Genomic DNA, 13,723 nt, shown 5'->3' on the forward strand with positions numbered 1-13,723 from the left:
TCAATAACCATGCATGTGGCCAGAGACACAGCTCAGTTAGCGTGCATAGTTCAATTATATAATGTTCTGGGTTCAATTCTCAGCACCACAATAAACTAATGCAAGGAACAATAACAACAGTAAGAGGGGGCAGATTTTCAGTAAAAGATAGAGTCGCTATTATGGGGCGACTTTTCTCCTAGTGGCTGAGAAAAGGAGAAAAGTTAAAGTAAATAATGGCCACAGAAAAAGTTAGATCAGAATGTAGAAGCCCTTGAAAGCTAGAAGGTTTGGCTGTGTAACGGAAGTTCAAAAATTTTCTGGAGACGGATTCTGATCCCAGATCCTGGAAGTTACCTAACACTGTGATATCTTGGAACGGATATGTTCCCATTACTGGATTTTGTCCCAGGCTACACTGAGAACAGCGCTGTGTTCCGGTGGGGAGTGGCCTTCAGGTCCTCCGAGCTCCTCCTGCTGTGACGCATCACTACCGAGGCTGCTTTCTCTTTGTCTGAAGTTTGTAAATGATCTGGTTTCCATCATTCCAGGCATAGAGCTGTTTATCTCTGGGGTTGTAATGGATCACAGAGTGACTTCTCGGCCTCCTGGGGAAGAACAAATTGGGCAGATCCTCCTCTCTGATAGCGCCCAGTGGATCAAAGACACAGGTGATGCGATGGGGGCCTTGGCCCCCGGAACTGTAGACCACATAGAGGACCCCACAGATGAGAAACGAGGCTTCGGCACCCTGGCTTCTACAGGGAGTATCCCATGAATGCTCTATTCCCAGTGTGCCAGGCTCAATTTTTGTGAGAACCAAATGGCCCTGGATGCCTGGCCCCGCGTGGATGGCCCAGAGCCCGTGCTCATCCACAGCCAGGTCAATGAAAGTTGCGGGGGAGTGCTGGTAGACCCGTGCTCTGCCTGCCCCTCCCGGGAGCAGCACTCGCTCTTCCACAGTCCTCTTCTGCAGATTGTATTTGATTATCTCATTGGGAGTCCCTTGGTTGTGAAAAAACAAAAAACCTTTGTGAACCACTTGACCTGTTCCCTGCCAGGAATGTGTGAGGATTAGCTTCCGGGGGCCTGGTTTGGTGCTATCCTCCACAAAAGCCCGTATGTTTGCAAATTCCCAAACAGTGTTGTTTCTGGATCCAATTAAGAGATAAACCTTGGGGGAGTCATTGACAATATCTTTCATCCAAGAGCCATCTGCATCCATAGTCCTCTTCACTATTTTCAGAGACTTTATGCCTATCAGCATGTTGTCACAACCTGGACAAACAGGGAGAGAATGAAAGAGGCAATTACTTGATTAACATGAGATGTCTGCTTTTCTCATAGATTGCATTCCCCTCCTTTCAGAGCCGAGAATAGAATGATCACAGAAATCAATCATAATTAATTATATGACTCGACTAATCAAAGAAGTAAATGAACAAACAGGTCTCTGTTAAGGGAGTTGCTATCTAGTTATCTAATCAGAATTTATTTCAAGTCAGAATGTAAAGAGCTATTGTTATGTCAGAGCTCCTCCTGGTCACTCTTTGCAGTACCCAAGACTGATATAGTTGAGATGACTGTGATTCAATTCTACTGATCAAGATTGTATTGAGTACCTACTATGTACTTAGCCTGGAATTATTTCCTGAAACAAAGCACTTTATTACATCATTTATCAATTCTACACCTTAAAAAAACTATCTCCTTCCTTCCTTCCTTCCTTTCTTCCTCCCTTCCTCCCTCCCTCCCTTCTTGCCTCCTTCCCTTCTTCCCTTCTCTCTCTTCCTCTCTGTTTCTTTCTCTCATTTTTCTCTTTCTTTCTTTCATTTTTCTCTTTCTTTCTCTCATCTTTCTTTCTTTCTCTTTCTCTTTTTTCTTTCTTTCTCTCTCTCTCTCTTTCTTTCTTTTTCTCTTTCTTTCCTTCTTTCTTTTCTTCTTTTCTCCACTCTCCTTTTCACCAAGGATAGAACCAGAGTCTCACACATGCAAGGTAGGTGCTCTACCACTGTCACATCTCTGATGACTTCACCTTCTAGTGGATAATTTTGGTCCTTAACACTATTGGAACATTGCAAGAGGTTCACTTAGCCACAATTTTATCAAATTCTTAATGCATTCATTCATTTAGTCAGTATACTTTGGATACTTAGAAAGGACAAGATACTGAGCTGGATGTTCTGCTCAGGCAGCATGCAATGACATATTAGGAATGGTTCTTGCTTGATAGGCACATGATTGCAATGTAGAGCTTAAAGTAAAATTTTTACAAAAGACAGGCAGAGAAGTCAAAGGTGATTTGAGATAAGACAGACTGCATTTGACTAGGTACTTGAAGTATTACATTCTGAAATGGGAGGAAGACCACTCTTGACTTTACAAAATCACATTTGAGAAAGTTCTTCAAGATTAGTATTAGCCAAGAAGTATAGAATTTCAGCCAATACATGTTAAACACTTGAAGTTGCCTCAAATTAGACACATAAAACAAAGTAACATAGACTAAGAGTTGTTATGTGCATGGAAAGCTTGTGGATAGGGCTAAGGAATATAGCTTATATTCTGTAGGCAGGAGGGGAGTAAGAATGAATTATTACCCAGGAAACTCTACACTGATTAAATTGGCAGTCACATATGCACTAGATATATCGGAGAGGGACAAAAACAGTCAGACAAACTGATTAGGAGAGTATTTCTGTAATCCAAACAGAATGATGAGGATTGAAGCTAGGTAGATGAAGGGGATGGAGAGGTAAATGAGGGGTTAGGGAACTTCTCATGCATAAAGCCTGCACTATCCATGGTTCCCTGAGCACAGCTAGGAGTGATCCCTGAGCACAGAGCCAGGAGTAATTCCTGAGCACAGTCAAGTGTGGCCCCCCAAAACCTAAAAATAAAAAAAGAAGAATGAAACTAGGTAGATAAAGATGAAACTATAAAAGAAAGTCTTATATTTTTCTAGTTTCTTGCTACTGCTTCAGACGATTCCATCTTCGTGCAAAAATGCTTCCTGTTTTGTTTCTCATGTGATTGACTCAAAAACCTCAGTCACACACTGGATTTCCTGTTCTCTGGAATTATTTCATCTTAAAGATAAACTGTCTCAGTTGCCACTTTCTGCAACAGTGTCTTATCCTTCTGTGCCTCACATCTTTGCTCTCACCTCTTCTGCTCTTACCTTTGTGCCTGCCTCCAGTATCTTGATTCTCCCAGATCATCAGCCCTCTTTTGTCCTTGCTTTCTTTCCTATTGCGCCTACACCACTATAATAGTTCTTTCATCAGCCCTTTCCCTCCTCCCCAGTTATTTCATAGTATTGACTCTACTAAACACCCTGTTCCTATGTCAATTCAAACTTCTGTCCCCACCCTGGAGTGCTGTTCATCAGAGGAAAATCACTCATGGTCCCAAGTGTACATAAGCTCTCCAACTTCAGCTGAGCATAGAACAAGTTTTCTTAAGTCCATCTCTAATTTAAGATGGATTTAAATCCATCTCAATCCCTTTATAACAACAGGTTAAAATCTTTGAAAATTTAAGCTCCAGTAAGCTAAACTCTCAGCATTTTTTTTGTACCTTAGTATAAACTTTTCTTCAGTTTTGTTGCAATCCTTGCAAACCCTTTGTTGCAAACCCTTCTTCCCATATAGCTTAGAATGGGCCATTCCTTCCATACAAGTTCAATACATTCACTTGTGCTCTGATTAGCCTGCTTCTAGACTTCCTCAAATAATTATTCCCTATTATCGTTTATTTCTCCTTTCTACTAGATACTTAGCTTATAAACATCCTGCTTGTCGTAAAAAGGAAAACAAAACAATTCTCTCTTGATTAGTTGTTCTAGTTATTTCTCTATCTCTTTTCATCATTTCCCCCATTCCCTCCCATTTGTTGTGGTTGTGATGACCTAGGGTCACACATGTGAGGCTGAAATACCTGCACACGGCCCATGGTACATGCCAGGGATTGTACACTTTGATTGCAGAGCTTGCATGTGAGTTCATGCCGTTAGTTGTGGTGCTCACTCACATTCTGGTTGCAGTGCACACACCTTTAACTGCAGCGCTAGCCAGAGCTTTCTCTGCATTTCTCACACACACATGGCTCTGAGCCAAAGAAGGCACCCTTGTTGCAGAACCACTGGGACCAGGCTGGTGGACAGCACGGGGGATCAAATTCCTGGCTGCATGCTTGCCAGGCATGCAGTGTTTTTAGCTGCTGGGCCATTCCCTGGGCCCCCCTCTTTTTTTTTTTCTTTTTGGGTCACACCCGGCGATGCACAAGGATTACTCCTGGCTCTGCACTCAGGAATTACTCCTGGTGGTGCTTGGGGGGCCATGTGGGAGGCTGGGAATTGAATCCGGGTCAGCCACATTCAAGGCAAACGCACTACCCGCCGTGCTATCACTTCAGTCCCTGGGTCCTCCCCCTTATTATTATTTTATATACCTTAATTTTTCTACAAGAGAATCTCTCCTTTTTGTCTTTCATCCTTTCACTTTACCACACAAATACATAGAAACTGCTCTTCAGCATGTGACCAGGGAGTTAGTTCAAGTGGTACCACATATGCCTGGCATGAGCAAGTCCCTGAGTTGACTTATGTCACATCACATTGCATTCCCTTCCCTCTCCAGCAAAGTTAGGAGTGGACCTTATTAAAAACTGCTCTGTCTGTAGCACTGTCCTCCTGTTGTTCATCACTTTGCTTGAGTGGGTCCAGTAACATCTCCATTGTGAGACTTGTTGTTACTGTGTTTGGCATATCGAATACGTCATGGGTAGCTTGTGAGGCTTTGCTGTGCAGGCAAGATAGTCTTGGTAGCTTGCTGGGCTCTCCAAGAGGGGCGGAGGAATCGAACCAGGTCGGCCGGATCAGCTGGGTACAAGGGAAACACCCTACCACTGTGCTATCGCTCCAGCCCTTATTAAAAACAAACAAAAATATTATCAAGGACCACCTAATGTAGACTCAAAATTTTATATCTATGTATGACTTGTTTTTTTCAGTAACATGACTGAACAATTCCTCCTTATTGTAGATTTATTTTTCCCTTTTTTGTACTATCACTATCAGTATAGCCTCTTATGTGTTTCTTCCCTGCCTATAGCAGAGAAAAATGTGTGTGTTCCTCAATGCAATTTCATTTTATCTTCCCTAGTTATACATGTAGTGTCTTCTGAAGCATTGGACTGTATCATTGATCACCCTTTGTTCATTCTGGAGGGATGTGTACTGGAGTGGAGTTAGCCGTTTCTTCCTGCTTCTAAAATATGCTGCCTTTGAGATGGTCTCAAATTTCTCATAGTGACTAAGTTAAAAGGGTATGGAAGAATTCATAGAGATAGTATAGGGGCTAAGGCACTTGCCTTATAGCCCACCAACGCTCAAATCCCCAACACTATATATAGTCCCCCTATACTGCATTGGTCACTCCTGAATATGGACCAGAAATAGCCCCTGAGCATCCCTTGTGTCCCCCCCCAAATATATATATATCATATATGATCATATATATGTATATGATATATCCATATGATCATATATGCTAGTATACATGATCATACATGATATATATATAGTCAAGACGAAGTTAGAGTTCTACTGATTATTTCAGAAAAATGGGTGCTCAGTAGTCCTAATTCAGGTCTTACAACAGTGACAACCTTGTAAAGCAATCTTTTATGAGGTGTAAGTGTCACAGAGGCAGGGAGTTTGGCCTTTCGAGAGGGATGAGAAGCCAGTGGAACTCTCTCTGAGCTCTTTATTATGCATAGAAAATGGTAACAGGCCTTCCTCATGGACGACTAGAGGGTGAAGTGGTGGAATGATAACCAAGGATATAACCGTACCTTGAGACCTACACTCTCTCAGGCTTCCCTCCTTCCAGGGTTCTTGGTATAAAGTTGATATGGCACTGATTTGTTAATTCTAATTAAACCTTTGGATGATCTGGGGATAACTGAAGGTCATTTAGTCACAGGTTAAGAAAAGGAGAGTAGAGAAAGTGGATACAAGGAAGAGTATTACAATGGTTATGATGCAAGCAAACAATTTTGGAATCTGTCTATTACTGCCAATTATTAATTGATAGTTCCTCAATCAATCACAACTATTTTCATGATTTCTGTTTTGTGTTTAAGCATCCATCATCCTCTATTCACTCTTCTGTAAAGATCTCTCCTCTTATTTTTCTTAGAAAATAGAAGCAATCAGAGAACTACATCATCTCTAACACAGTGGCAACACTTCAATCTTGATGCCTGTTGTCCATTCCCTGAAAGAGCCCAAATGTACTATTTCAAAATGTCAGTCAGATCATGTTACGTGTCCCACGAAACTCTCTAGAGGGTGGCATGGACATAAAGTTCAGCAGTTAGGAAACTTGCTTTGCATGTAGCTGACCCAGGTTTAATCTACCCTAGCACCACGTATGGTCTCCTGAGCCCCTCCAGGCATGATCCCTGAGCACAGAGCCAGAAGTAATCCCCGAGCACAGGTAAGCCTGACCCCAAAGACAAACCAAAAAAACCTCACTATAGTCTTCTATTCTCACTAGAGAAAAGTCTGCTCCAGGCATATGTGACTCTTCCTCCTACTGACTCTCATTCTTGTCTCCAAAAGCCCCCAAAGCTTGTTCATTTGGGTCAGTCACCCTGGCCTCCACACTCTTCTTCAAATTATACCAGCACAGGAACTGGAGAAATATGAGAACAGGTAAGGTGCTTGCCTGGAATGTAGTTAACTGGGTTTGATCCCACAATTACATATGTTCCCTGAGCCCACCAGGAATGATCCCTGAGTGCTGGAACTGAAGTAAGCACTGAACACAGTGGGGTATGACCTCCAAACAAACAAACAAAATTATGCCAACCACATGCCTGCCTTGGAGATTTGGTATTTTTCCCCCTCTTTTTGGAACCATCTTCCCCATGTCATTTATATAGCTTTTTCCTCTATATCCTTTAGGTCTGTTGTAAAATGTCTAATTATTATTGTCATTTACTGATCATCCTTATGCAAATGGCAACACTTTCCAGCTCACTATAACTCCCTTCTTCCCCATTAATATTTTTTTCATAGTGTTTTTTCTTTTCTATCTGTCACACTATAAAGTCCCTTCTCTGCTTGTTTGACTACCCTAAGTAGAATTCTGAACTTCAGGAGAACAAGAGCTTTTTCTTACCTATTTCATTCACAGCTATATATCTTTGGCCTTTGGATAATAACTAACTTGTAATAGGCTAGTGTTTTCTGTATTAATTTTCCAATCAGTAAATCTACCAACCAATTGTCCCCCAAGCCACATTTTCTGGCTTCTCTTCTGCTCCCTTTACATTTGCAGAGGATCTCATCCCCTTTCATCTTATCCAAGACTTAACACCTAAATGATCCCCCTCTCAGGCCTCAGAAGTTCCCTTCCTAATGGATTTACCTTTTTGGCAAACAAACAGGTTGTAACAGCACCCATCTTGGAAATGCTTCTAGCATGGCTCTAGTAATCTCTTTAACTACATAATAAAGTCTTCCTTGAAAGGAGATTTACCTCACCTCCACTTAATACATAAGCAAGTATAATCACCTTCAGTTCTCCACCAGTCTACACTTCCCTGCCCAGTTCCTTGGATCCATTTTTGTCAAAGTCACCAACAACTTCCATGTTGAAAATCTAAGGATAAATAATTAGTCTTGATATTAATCAAATTTTTAGCAAAATTTAGTTGATCACCAACTCCTACTGAAAATGCTCCTAATTCTAAGTACTCTGTGCCCACATCTTTTCTTCTCTCTACAACTGCTTTCCAATCCACCTCATTCTATCTCATGGCTCTGAACACCATACAAACCCTAAATAATCAGGAATTTCAAATTTGTATCAGCGCCCTTATATGAATGTCTACTCAAATTCATCGACCAATGTCCCTACTTGGATAGGGACATTCAGACATAACCTGACAAAACCAAAATTTTTGTTTGTAGCTCTTAAACTCTCTCCATCCTTCCCATCTGAATTTGCCTGAAAATCATCATTGGTTCCTTTTTTTTCATTTCCTAAACCTCAAGATCTGAGAGTAACACTAGACAATAACTTATTATCTTAGGGCTGAAGCTGTACAGTGGGTAGACTGTGTGATTTGCATGCAGCTGACCTGGGTTTGACTCCCAGTATCCCATATGATCCCCTGAGGTCCCCAAGACTAATTATCAGGTATGTGGCCCAAACAAAACAAAATAAAATAATGATCTTATATTTTGAATACTCAGATACACATTCCTCTGCTCTTCCAACTTCTTTGTCCACATTCTAAATCATAATAGCTTGCCTATCTCCCTACACAGTCTCATCAATTATCCCCCAAATTTTTCTCTTATTCACCTATAGGATGTTTTTCACAAAGCAAATGGAGTGATCTACTTAAGTCCATTAAGGTGTAACTGGTTTGTTAAATTATTTCTCCTATCACTTTGCAATAAAATCCTTGCCCTTTCCACTAACCTATGGGCCCAACATACTATATATGACCTCTACTTGCCTCTGAGACTTTATCCTTTCTTCTCCTCCCAGTACAGGCCTTGAATTGGCTGTCTTCAAATTCTGGGAGAGGTCAAACCCACTTTTGCCTCGGGGTTTTTGTACTTGATTCCTTCTGCCTGAAGTGTCTCTCAGTTCAGGTTTTTCTGTAGTCTGCTTCTACTTATCTCCCAGGCTTCCTGTGACTACTGTATTCAAATATGTCCTCCCTAAAATGGTCTATGATTACATCTCTCTTATTTCCTTAGGACACATATTCTGTAATCTGTTATCTTCTTTATTTACTAGCTTGGTGCTCACCATTTCCAGACTACATACTCCACAAAAGCAGGGCCTTTGTTTTCCTGTTTACTTCCATTCTCTACTTTCTAAATCAGAGTTTTGAGGATTCAACAGAAATGTATTAGGTTAATGAAGACACTAGCATAATTCAGGCAGATTTTTTTCTAGGGTCTTAATAGTGCTGTACATTCGGATTTCTGACCACAGGCCTGTTTTAAGTAATAAGAAATGGCAAAGTACTTATAGCCTGCAAGACACTTTCAAATCCATTATTTCATGTAAAAATTTGATTCAGAAAGCAAAAACCAGGGAAGCATGTTAATTACACCTGTTAAGCTGTGTGTTGTTCTATACTGTTGCACATTAAATCGTAAAAAGTATGCTTCCAACATAAACAAGACATTATTTATATAAACAAAATGTATGTAATAGCATTTCTGTTATAGTTTTTCTGTTAATAATGGTACTCAAAAATGCCTCTGTGGGAAAATAAAGTTGGGAAATATAAAACAAAATTGGAACAACCTACTCATAGAGCAGAACAGTGGGAAGGAAAAGCTGTTTCTGAAGGTCACTTGTCTCAGGTGTCCTGTCATCCATGGCTGCCTCCGTGGCCGCTACCCTAGCCCCCACCCCTACCCCATGGCCAGACCCAGCCTTTGGGAGGACCTGTAGAGACATCTGGGCTGGTGACCCCCAGGCCACAGGGAAGCGTTCCTTTAGGCTGATAAGGCAGTTGCCAGCTTGGGCCTGATGGAATCAAGTTAAAGGAAGTTAAACTCTGGGGTGGGAAGTGTGAGGCAGAAAAGACGGGAAACCTCATGCCTCACGGGTGCTTCTCACAGAAGGTCCCCCTGCCTTAGTGGTCCTTGAGGGCACTGTGTGGCAAAGGGGGGAGTACGTTACCCTATTTATTCGAGGCACTGAGTCCACATCTCTTTAGTTTCATCTGCTCTGTCAGTCTGGCATGAATGTTTAGCTCTTGTCCCACTGTCTAGTGGTCACAGGGGATGACTGGAGGAGGCTCTACGCTTCATCAGGGATCATGGAGATGATGAATGTGAAAGAGCAGGGTCATGGGCCACTGGAGGAGCTCAGAGACCATCTCTATTGAGAAATAAGCAGGAGGACTTAAAAAAATAATTCCTTCAGATATCTAAAACAATTTAAATTATATCTAAAATATATGATATTATAGGTACTTTGGGTTGTGACATATGGCTCTATAAGAGAGCACTATGCCGTAGGTGTGAGTCCCTGCATCTAAACCCCAGCATTGCAAATTATCACGGCATATCCAATACATCACGGGTAGCTTGTCAGGCTCTGCCGTGCGGGCGAGATACTCTCGGTAGCTTGCCGGGCTCTCCGAGAGGGGCAGAGGAATCGAACTCAGGTCGGCCATGTTGGCTGCTTGTAAGGCAAACGCCCTACCACTGTGCTATCGCTCTAGCACATAGGTGCTTTATAAACTTTAACTTTACCTGGTTCTTGGAATAAGCCTAAATGAGAGAGTTTTGTTTTGCTTTTGTTTGGGGGCCACACCTGGTAATGTTCAGGGGTTATTCCTGGCTCTGCACTCAGGAATCACTTCTGGAGGTGCTAGGGGAACCATCTGGGATGCCAGGGATCAAAAGCGAGTCAGCTGTGTGCAAGGCAAGCTCCTTACCCACTGTACTATCTCCTTTCTGACCCATTTTATTTTGTTTTTGCAGTGCTGGGGTTTGAATCCAGGGCCTCATACATGGACGGTAAGTATTTCTCTACAGCAGAGCTACAGCCTTTGTTTCAGAAGCAATATTTTATTCTAATTTTAAAATATGTATGTGGAGGTGATGACATCAATACACATATAGATGATTAAAGTTAAAGTCTTGAAATTCCATAAAACTGTAAATCAATAAATTGAACTTTTTCAAAAACTGTAACTTTCTCTTTTTGTAGTTATTTGTATTAAAAATTACTAGCATAAAAGCATTTTAAATTAATAGTAAATAGAAAATTCCAACAAAAATACAGTTTAGTAAGTGAGGAGAGGAGAAAAATTAAAAATCTGAAAATGCCAATAACAGTATAAAAGTATTTTATCCTATTAGGATATAGAAATATATATTATATTTATAATATAAACATATATTATTTACATATAAAGGTTATTTATATATAAATATTATATTATAAATATGCTTTAGCATCTTCATTAATTAATAAAACTTTGTAATAAAAATCTCTGTAGATGTGGGGGCCAGAAAGATAGTACAGTGGGCAGGGTGCTTGCTTTATGTGCATCTAATCCAAATTCAATCCCTGGCACCCCACATAGTCCCCCAAATATGTAAGAAATGAACTTTGAGTGGAGAGTAAGGTGTGCCTCCCATCCTGAAATCTCTCTATATGCAACAAAATCACTGAATAGATGTAGAATATCCTAAAAAATGAAAGATTAATTCATTATTGAAAAAACATAAAATCCCTTGGCAAGAATAAACAAACAAAATTACACTGGTGGAGAGAAGGGTATTGGAACATTGTATGACTGAAATGCAATCATGAGCAATTTTGTAATGTTCTATCTCATGGTGATTCAATTTTTTTAAAAAAAGAATAAACAGACCTTTCAATCTCATAGATGGCAAGAATAAGTGCCGTGATTGAATGCCAACAGTGGTAGAGTGTTGAATAGTTTGTCTTGTCTTCTAGAGAAGTTTCTTTAGGGCCAGAGCATTAGCACAGGTGGTAGGACACTTGTCTTGCATGCATCTGACCCAGGTTCGATCCCCAGCATGCCACATGGTTCCCAGAGCACCACCAGGAGTAATTCCTGAGTGCAGAGCCAGGAGTTACGTTTGAGCATTGCCAGGTGTGACACCAAAACCAACAACAACAACAAAAAACCATTAAAAAAACACAACAGAAGCTCCTTTAATGTATCTTACAAATCTGGTCTCAAGGCTATGAATTTCCTAAGCTGCTGGCAGGTAGTATTTTAACCTCCATTTTGCAAGTTAGGAAATAGGAAGGCATGAGTTAATTACATGATGACATCACATCACTAAGGGTTCCACTACGCTAGACGATCAAATAGCCAAGATGCTTCCAGCCAGCTCCACTACATGTTGGACAGGTGTGGGTGTGTGCTGGGAAGGAGTCATGAGTGGGTAAGTTTGACATGCTCAGAGAGGGACAGATGAAGGCAATGGAAGCCCTGGAACCAACTAACAGACTGGTGTGAGATCTCTCCTGACCCTGATGTGAAGCTCCTAGCCTGCATATCCCCAGAGTCCATAGAGAACAAGAATAAGAAAACATTCATTGTGTTTATTAAGAATATGTCTCAGCTACAAAGTGTAACTCCCAGCAAACATGTATACAACTAAAATAGCCCACAATTCAGTAAGTTCTGTGGCCGTGTATGCAAGCACTGCAATATCATCTGCACCCCCACCCCCATAAGTACCACAGCTAAATACATGTGACCACCACAGCTAGGAGTACATGTGTATATGTGTGTATGTGACCCCATCATCACATCAACAGCAAGGGAAAGAAGGATGGATGCGAGAATGTCACTTAAAATACAGCAAAGGGGCTGGAAAGATAGATTAGGGTGCTTGCTTTGCATACAGCTGACCCAGGTTTGATCTCCAGTGCCTCAAATGGTCCCCTGAGCCTGCCAGGAGTGATCCTTGAGTGCAGAGCCAGGAGTAAGCTCTGAGCACCACTGAGTGTGGCCCCCAAATAAATTTAAAAAAATGAAATGCAGCAGAAACTAATACAGGGGTCAGAGAGATAATATTGGGGATTGAGACACTTCCCTTATATGCAGGCAACTCCAGTTTGATTACTGGCACTGCATACAATCCCCTGAGTACCACAAGGAGTCATGTGGTCTCTGAGCACAGAGTGAGGAGTCAGCCCCGAACACCACCAGGTATGGCAAAACAACAACAACAACAACAACAAACCAGAATAAACCAAAAAAAAAAAAAGACAAACCAATACAAACTTTTCTCTCTCCTACACAGTCCTTGGAGAAATAGCAAGCGTGTTGATAGATAGGTTTGATGAAGGAAACAATTCTATGAAAAAAGAATAGAACTTCTGCTATGCCCTATGGCTCCTGTCCTTTTCTGATGCTGTTTTTCTAGATAGAACCAGAGATATGAGTCAGAGAAGCAGGAACTCGTTTTCAGCTTCTCTCTGTATGTACCAGAAAGTTCCTTTATCAATCCAACCTCAGCTCCCCCAGTCATTAAAGGGGCAGGGGCTGGCTTTAGGCTAAAATCTCTCTCTAGTTGTTTCATGGAGGATATTCTAGAATTCTAATACACATCTCTTCTTTTACAAGTGTGGAGAATATCCTTCCAGTGTTTGAGTAAAAAGGTAAGTGGAAACTCCCCATTTTACTTCTCTTGAGTTAATTAGCAGGAAAAAAATGGTTGAGAAAGGATGGGAAATAAATTTAAAACCTCGAGACTGGCCAAGACACAAATTATTTAACAGAGGCAATGACATGCAAAGTTCCACCTGCAAACTAGAGAGTGAAAATCTGTGACTTTCCCTCAGGCAGAACTGCAGTCAAGAAATGAGGATAGAATTTGGCCCAAGGCTCTCACAGTGAATTCTTAGGTAAATATTACTTATTATTTGAAACTTTAAAATACTTTCCCTCTTATTAGGAAAGAGGGATATAGCTCAATGGCCTGAGTTAAGGTTTCCCACTCAGAAGACCCAGATTCATTTCTGGTACCACCAGGAGTAAGTAGCCTCAAACTCTCTTTCTTCCACCAAAAGTGAGGTCAGAGAAATATTACAGTGGATAAAGTGCTTGTCTTGCATACGACCAACCTGCATTAGATCCCTGACACCCTACATGAAGTCCCCTGAGTTCAGTCAGGAGTGATCCCTGAGAACCCAGGAGTAAG

The 13,723-nt window shown here is 41.2% G+C and overlaps 1 protein-coding gene across 1 annotated transcript in view; it reads right to left on the reverse strand.

The window, feature by feature from the left end:
- Positions 1-275: 275 nt before the first annotated feature.
- OLFML1 (olfactomedin like 1) overlaps positions 276-13,723 on the reverse strand; it is a 34,847-nt gene continuing 21,399 nt past the window's right edge. Inside the window, exon 3 of the mRNA XM_056116202.1 lies at positions 276-1,257. Coding sequence (XP_055972177.1) covers positions 470-1,257 — 788 coding nt within the window. The 3' untranslated portion in view covers positions 276-469. The remainder of the gene's footprint in view (positions 1,258-13,723) is intronic.

Source organism: Sorex fumeus, unplaced genomic scaffold, assembly GCF_029834395.1.
Source record: "Sorex fumeus unplaced genomic scaffold, SorFum_2.1 ptg000030l, whole genome shotgun sequence".
In the NCBI taxonomy this organism is placed as follows: Eukaryota; Metazoa; Chordata; class Mammalia; order Eulipotyphla; family Soricidae; genus Sorex; species Sorex fumeus.